We start from the raw sequence: 7,044 nt of genomic DNA, 5'->3' as shown, positions 1-7,044 counted from the left end.
TGTTTTCTCGCGAGATTAACCTATTATCATGAGAAAACAACCTAACTTATCCAGAGACGACACAGAAAAGGACGACAGGTCATTTATGGTGACACTGCGTCTCTTAATCACTGACCAATCACTGATTGATAAAGAATGAATGAAGAAGTTGTTGGCAGGTATCCTGAGAATTTCTTGACCGTGACTCACCCGAAGATATTCACCTGAGACCGTGTGCGTGCTTGTGCGTGCTCGTGTGTGTGTGTGTGTGTTTGTGTATACACACAGCTCATTGGACAAGTTGGAATGTCTTATGTTCTTTGTTGCCTCGTGACGCAGTTCCATTTCCCGTCTGAGTCCGCCTCCGTTCCGCTCGACCTCAGCAGGGAAACGCGGCAGCGCCGTCTTCTCCCAGGAAAACACAAACTCTTAAATCAGTGAAATATTCACTCCTGTAATGGACCTAAGTTATAGCGACCTCCTCGACCTGTAGCTGCGGTTGTCCAGGTAGGTGACGGTAAAATATCCCTGCCTGACAGTTTGTGGGAACGGAAGACTCATATCAGACTTGAGGCGTCAGTGGGCGTCATGCGGTGTAGTTAGAATGAAACCAGCGAGAACACGGAAAGGAGACAAAGATCAAAAACATCTTCAACGTGTATTTTGAGTTTTAAATACGTCACCATTACCTGTTAAATTATAAGTCATCGGTTAGATTTTTTGAGAGATGTTTTACGAAGTTACCTTAAATGTCAAATTGTGTTTGACAGGGAGGTGAAAGGTGGCGCACGGCCACTTTCCCGAACCACTGGTTTGGTTCCAATTGTGTTTTGGTTTCGAATTTCTGTAAAATGGGTTATTAACTCCATCTGACATGTACAAATTTACAAGGTCACTCTGCTTTCGAAAGTAAAATATATTTGTATCTTCTGTATAAAGGAAAAGTAGTAGTATTTCTCTCGAGCACCACAATTAAATAGTTGGAATTGCTATGAAATATGAAGCCAAGAATTCGCCAATAAATCATCTGGCTCATATGATTCGAAAGCTAAACTGTTGTCTTTGCAGTTAAAAAGTAAAACAACTCTATAAAAGTATACTGTTTCTATGTTAAGAGTTTTACTAAAATTCTCAAACCATGTCGATATTTCTTCTGATCAGATGTTTATCGCCTCTGCCAGTATAAGACAGATCCGTCAGATTTGGCCATGGAAACGTGATTTCCTGGAGAAGGACTTGATGTTGACTTTTCCTTGTGTTGTTTAATGATTTGAATAACACAACGAAGCGATGAGCTGCAGTTACGTTTGTTTGACAAGACAAATCTCAGTGATGACGGATCATTTACCGCCCGGACGCTGGAAGCTGATCAGTTTGACAACAAATATGAATTGAGGGCAAAGGTCACTGGTTAGATCAGAGTTGCCTGTTGTATTGAAGTCTAAATTTTCCTGCAGCAGCAAGTGTGATTTCTGATGGTGGATTTATATTTGTAGGCCAAGGCAGAAATTAGCATTGCCAGGGTTTCCAAGCCGGTGGGATTTTTATTCTGTATTTTAAATCTTTGCTGGAAATAAACTTCGCGGCAAACAGATGTTTGTGAGACTCGAACACTTTATACAGCAAGATCATTTCCATCAATGATCACAACTGCTGTAAACCATAAGACAGACAGGAATAATAGTATTTTTGTATGCCCTAATACATGTGTGGTGCGGAAGTTTAAATATAAATCATGTAAAAAGGTTTTCATTACTGGCGCTTAGTTTAATCCTCGCTTGAGTGCTCCTAGTGAATACATTCCTAAATATTTGCCTCTCCTGAAAACAAACATTTCAAGAGGCTTTGCTGACCCTCACCCCGACTGGAGAAAAAAAAAATCAAAAACTTTGACTGAGGCTGGCACCAGAAGAAAGACCCAGTTGTTCCCCAAATCAGACCCATGGCTGAAATACAAAACCAGGCGATTCAGAGGGCAAAGCCAGGCCTGAGAGCACAGACGTATCAAACTTGTGAGAGAGGTTTTTGACTTTGTCAACAAATGATGAAACATCCAACTCGAAATCCCGGCTGAACAATTTAAAGTGGATGCGTTCTCATTTTCTACACTTGTGACAAAATCTGCTTTCCAGATCTAAATCCCTGCATTTATCCACATCATTTTATAAACTCATGTCTGCAGTGGATTGTGGGAAGGTGTAACAGCCCCCCCCCCCCCCCCCCCCCCCCAAACACCACCACCACCACCACCCCGACCTTTACGGAGATAAACTGTCCAAGCGGTCTTTACCCTATGCTGCAATAAGTTGTTGAAACAAAATGACTCACGCACAGGACTGTACTTTATTACGAACTGCAGAGTCATGAATGCAACCTGGGTGATGAAGACAATACGCAGTCACGCATTAAAAACATGTCAAAATCCCACAGTTTCAGCTCACGGTGAGTCTGGTAGACGTCATCTGTGGAGGTTTCCTGTCACCCACACGCTCACCGCACTGAGATGTGCCAGTGGTCCTTGATAAGACATGATGAGTGGATCCATGAGTTGTGTTTCCCGCATCATTTGGTGGCAAGGTTCCACATAACAACTAACCCTGTTTAAAAAAAAAAGATGAGAAAAGGTTCATTATCAGGAGAAACCGTTTGATTCCAAACCTGTCGCTCTTTTCCTTCTTCCTTTGAGGAGTTTATCTTTTCAACCTCATCTGTTTGTTTGCCTGTCGGTCTCGTTCTTTGTCAACTGATTTCCAGGAAACTCAGTGCAGGAATGTAGGATATTCCTAGGAAGAGCCCATAAAACTTGGTGTCCCATTGTTTCAAACTAAAAAAAAAAAGAAAAAGCAGCCTTGGCTGAGGTCTACTGTCTCTAGGTTTGAGCCTAATTACAGAGTGTTTTCTTTGCAGGTGGCCTCAGATGGATTAATCTAAACCTGTGAGATGATGAAGGGAGGAAAGCAAAATGGGATGGCCGGTATTGGCACAATACTGCTCCTCATGGTGAGAGACTGAAGTACTTCACAAAAAAACAAAACATGAGAGAGAATTTGATTTTTTTTATGATCTTTGCAACAACAACAACAACAACAACAACAACAAATCTCCTAACACCAGTTTATCTGCTGCAGTGCATGTTTGTGCCCAGTCTGATGTTGGTTCAACCTACAGAGGAGCAGACATGTCCACATGGAGATTATTCAGCTGGAAAGGGAATATGTTGCAACAAATGCTCCCCAGGTATGACGTGGCTCTTTTTTGGAAAAAAAAAGTCTTCTGTTAAATCTCTTCATTCATTTCTTAATCACGTTTTCATGAATTGTTGACGATATCCAGGTTTCAAGCTGGTGAAAAAGTGTCAAGCTGAGGGCCAGAGGAGCACTTGTGTCCCTTGTCCAGCTAATCAGTACCTGGATGAGATGAACTCCACCCCCAACTGTAGACGCTGCAAACAGTGCAAACGTAAAGCCACTCTTTTCTCCCAAGTCATTTCACCTAATGCATCCGTTTTAAATTAATCAGTCAATCGTCTCCTTCTCTCTCTCTTTTTTTATCGCAGCATTAAAGCATGAGGTAGAAGAATCGAAATGCGCGAGGCACCAAAACACTATCTGTCGCTGTGAGGATGGTTACTATGAATTTGTCATCGACTCTGGAACATCTGAGTGTCACAGATGCACTCCGTGTGGACCCGATGAAAGGCAAAAAGAGCCATGTAAGTTTTGAGAATTTTTCAGACTTCATAAACATTTCATGAGAATGCATTTTCTAAATATAATGCTTCTGATACAGGTACACCAAAGAAAAATACGGTGTGTGAGTGTAAGGAGAACTTCTACAGAGTCGACAGGGAGTGCGTTCCTTGTAAGAAGTGAGTGGGCCGTTTATATCTATTAAAAAAAAAAAAAATTTAAAGCTTCGCTCTCATGCTGCTGTCAGCGATGACTTTATTTTGAACGAGGAAGTTGGTTTGCTGAATTGAAACTTGCTGTATAAACCCAACTTTGTTAAACATTTCCATTTGCTGGCAAAAGAAAAAGGAAGTTACCAAACACTAAAACTGAGATTGTGCCACTGACTAAATGAGTGTTGATTTGTTGAGTATACAGCATCCGGGGCTTTTGTGTAGAGCTCTTAGCTTCAATGTGGTCCTATCACATATGAATCTTTAATGTGATGTTCATTTCATATTGCTATACATTGGAAACAGTTACAAAATATATTGTAACTGTGTCATATAAGGAAAAGCGGATTTAAAAAAAACAAACCATTTGTTTTAGCTAATTATGACAGTGAAACACATGAAGTGGTAACCAGCAGTTGTCTCGGTTTTTGCTTCCAAAACACGTCTGGGTCATCGCGTCCGTAAGTTCCTCTTCAGATGTGCTACTTCTAGCTAATACTTCCTCTCTCTCTCTCCTGTCCACAGTTGTACAGCCAAGTGCCAACACCACTGCACCACACTTCCTTCTACGAAAACAACAGGTGAGCACCTTCTAGCAGGGATGTGTTAGAGGGTGTGATTCTGGGACTTTTCCGGCCAGATACAAACAAGACTAGGCAAGCCCAGTTAAGCCAGACCCAGATACATGGTACATGCAAGTAAGGATGTGTTTGGATGAGTGAAGAGCACAACTATCTGTGTATCACATGTCTAAATCAGCAGTCCTGCACTTAATGAGTTTACACCATCAAAAGCTTGGAGTATAAGCAGGAAAAGAAAAGTGTCCAGGCTTGAAATTAATAGGTTGTATTCAGGGTTTTTTTCCCATCTGACTCCCATTAGTGGATGAAGCTACACGGTCTCGCTGCGATTCAGTGTTTCATATCAAAGAATGTAATGAGAAACAAGATCCAATTCCTGGAATTTAAACTGAAAAAGCTGCAAAACTTTTAACAGTCAGAATTAATTGTGATGTCATGGATTTGTGGTGGAAATGATAACAGGTTCTTACAGCAATGGTTTTACGCTGTAAACATAGAAGAGCCTACAATTTCAGTGTCTTTCTAAAAATATGATTTATCTTCTGAACTTAAAAAATGACTTTTAATAAATGAAACAAACAATCTGGAAAAATTCTAAACAAGTTAAAGAGATTTGAATTAACTGGATGTATTTTTACATTGTGGCTTCTAGATTGTTCACCCCATTCCTAATATTCCTAATCCTCTCTTCCCTCTCACCTGTGATGTAGATCCTGGGAATTCTTATGGTTTTCTTACCAACATAATTATTGGAGTTGTTGTGACGGCACTGTTTGCACTGGTGCTTGTGATTCTCGTAACCCATAAAGCTACAAAATGGTTCATCAAAAAGAAATTCCTAAAAGTTTCCTCCCAACCAGCCGATGAGGACTCAGCGGACTCATTTGAGGTAAAGAGAACTGTCAGAGGATGTTTCCTCTAATGGATGGACTTTAACTTAATGTCCAGCCATTATGACACCACATCTCATTTCAGGTTCTGTGTAAAAATGAGGAACCCTCAAGTAACGACAGCAACAAGGCTGTTCCCCAAACCCACATGAGTGAAACTGAGTCATCCAACCTGCCGGACTGTATCCCACTGGAGATCAAGAGTGAGTGTATCAGACTGTTTCAGTGTGTTGGCTGAAACATAGAGAACGCCATTGTGCTAACCCTTATCTCTTCCCCCTCCCGCCTCCTCCTGCAGCCTCTGAGCTGATCTACACTTTGCTGGATCTAGTACCTGTGCTACAGATGAAGCAGCTCGTGCGTTCCCTCGGTGTGACGGACGCGGTGGTGGAACGGGCCGAGCTGGATCATCGGTTCACTAAGGAGGCCCACTACCAGATGCTACGAACGTGGGCAGAGAAAGGGACCACAGCAGGGAGAGGAGGACAAGGTGGCATCCTGCACTGGCAGCTGTTACAGGAGCTGTTAGATAAACTGAGGGAGATGCAGCTGGGATGGGCAGCTGAAGAACTGGAGACAAAGTACAGCATTCATTAATTCTCTAACTTGTGCCAAGCATGAAACCAAGTACTGATCTATTCAGAGACTCACAAATGGACAAATGAACACAATAACAGCTCATGGACCAAAGCATTACTGTTATTGCACAGCATCCGACCAGTGTAACTGAGGATCCTAGCGCTCCCTCAGCCGACCCTTAGATCACAGGGTTAAACTACTGAGAGCCACGGGTCTAAAGCTTCATGGTTGGGACGGACACAGAAAGAGGAGATTTGCACTGGTGCTGCACAGCCATTTAAGAACTTTAAGCCATGTATATGCTTTGTCACAACTTAAAAACTGTTGTTGTGAAAAATGTTTTGATTTCATCTTTGTATATTACCTATGGAGCTGCAACCAACACTGGGTTAGCATAGTAAGACTGCCAATAGCCTGGGCCACCAGCATCTGTTATTTGTTTTTGTTTTTTTTATATTTTTTTAAAAAATGTGTCTAATATAAATTGAATAAAAAAGGTTGTAAGAGAACTTCTGATTTAACTGTAAACTATTTGTAGAATTCAGCAATAAGATTTCAGGTGTTGGTAGCTGAGTGTACCATAAAATCAGAAGTGGTACCAAACTCTGCTTAATCACTGCAAGAAATCCAAGCATCTAGATACTTCTCAAAAGCTGATAATATTTCTTTAGCATAACTATCCTATATGTCTATGCACATTTATTATGCTAAGGTAGTTGTAATATCGCAAAGATTTTTTTTTTCTTCGTCCCCAAATATTTTTCTCACGTGAAACTGAAACTTTTGTTAATATTAGTGTTGGCGAGTGTTTCTATATTTGCAAAGATAAGGTGAAGAACGTCAAGGTGCTTAAGATGACATTTTGCTTAAAATGATTAAAATCATTATTGCACAAGTGCTTCTCATGATGGGGGTTTGTAAAGATCCCCATCTTGAGAATCATCAAGATTTGTCTTCTCACAATGCCACAGATGTTCCCAGTCACAGGAAGAGCGAAGCTGGCATGTTGGAAGCGGCAAGTCAGTTTTGAAAACTACTGCAGCTGTAAATATTTTTAGCAGTCAGCCGCCTTGCAGCTGTTTGGCACTGCAGCCGCTTGTCCACGTGTGAGGGT

At 41.3% G+C, this 7,044-nt stretch overlaps 1 protein-coding gene across 1 annotated transcript; it reads left to right on the top strand.

The window, feature by feature from the left end:
• Positions 1 to 322: 322 nt before the first annotated feature.
• tnfrsf1a (tumor necrosis factor receptor superfamily, member 1a) lies at positions 323 to 6,439 on the top strand. The gene is made up of 10 exons (XM_086218230.1): positions 323 to 486; positions 2,887 to 2,979; positions 3,108 to 3,216; positions 3,313 to 3,438; positions 3,536 to 3,691; positions 3,769 to 3,847; positions 4,406 to 4,461; positions 5,172 to 5,350; positions 5,437 to 5,554; positions 5,650 to 6,439. The coding sequence occupies exons 2-10, from the start codon at positions 2,920 to 2,922 to the stop codon at positions 5,946 to 5,948; spliced, it is 1,182 nt and encodes a 393-aa protein (XP_086074356.1). The 5' UTR covers positions 323 to 486; positions 2,887 to 2,919; the 3' UTR covers positions 5,949 to 6,439.
• The last annotated feature ends 605 nt before the right edge of the window (positions 6,440 to 7,044 follow it).

This window comes from Aulostomus chinensis, chromosome 11 (genome assembly GCF_037954235.1).
Source record: "Aulostomus chinensis isolate RoL2024-O1b breed Wild chromosome 11, RoL_Achi_v1.0, whole genome shotgun sequence".
Taxonomy (NCBI): Eukaryota; Metazoa; Chordata; class Actinopteri; order Syngnathiformes; family Aulostomidae; genus Aulostomus; species Aulostomus chinensis.
This window is presented reverse-complemented; position numbering and strand designations above follow the sequence as displayed.

Excerpts from the sequence above, each read along its gene's own strand:
- tnfrsf1a (XM_086218230.1), top strand. The coding sequence starts at position 2,920 with ATGATGAAGGGAGGAAAGCAAAATGGGATGGCCGGTATTGGCACAATA. Across the intron at positions 2,980-3,107 it reads GCACAATACTGCTCCTCATG|TGCATGTTTGTGCCCAGTCT; the intron begins GTGAGAGACTGA and ends TATCTGCTGCAG. Across the intron at positions 5,555-5,649 it reads TATCCCACTGGAGATCAAGA|CCTCTGAGCTGATCTACACT; the intron begins GTGAGTGTATCA and ends CTCCTCCTGCAG.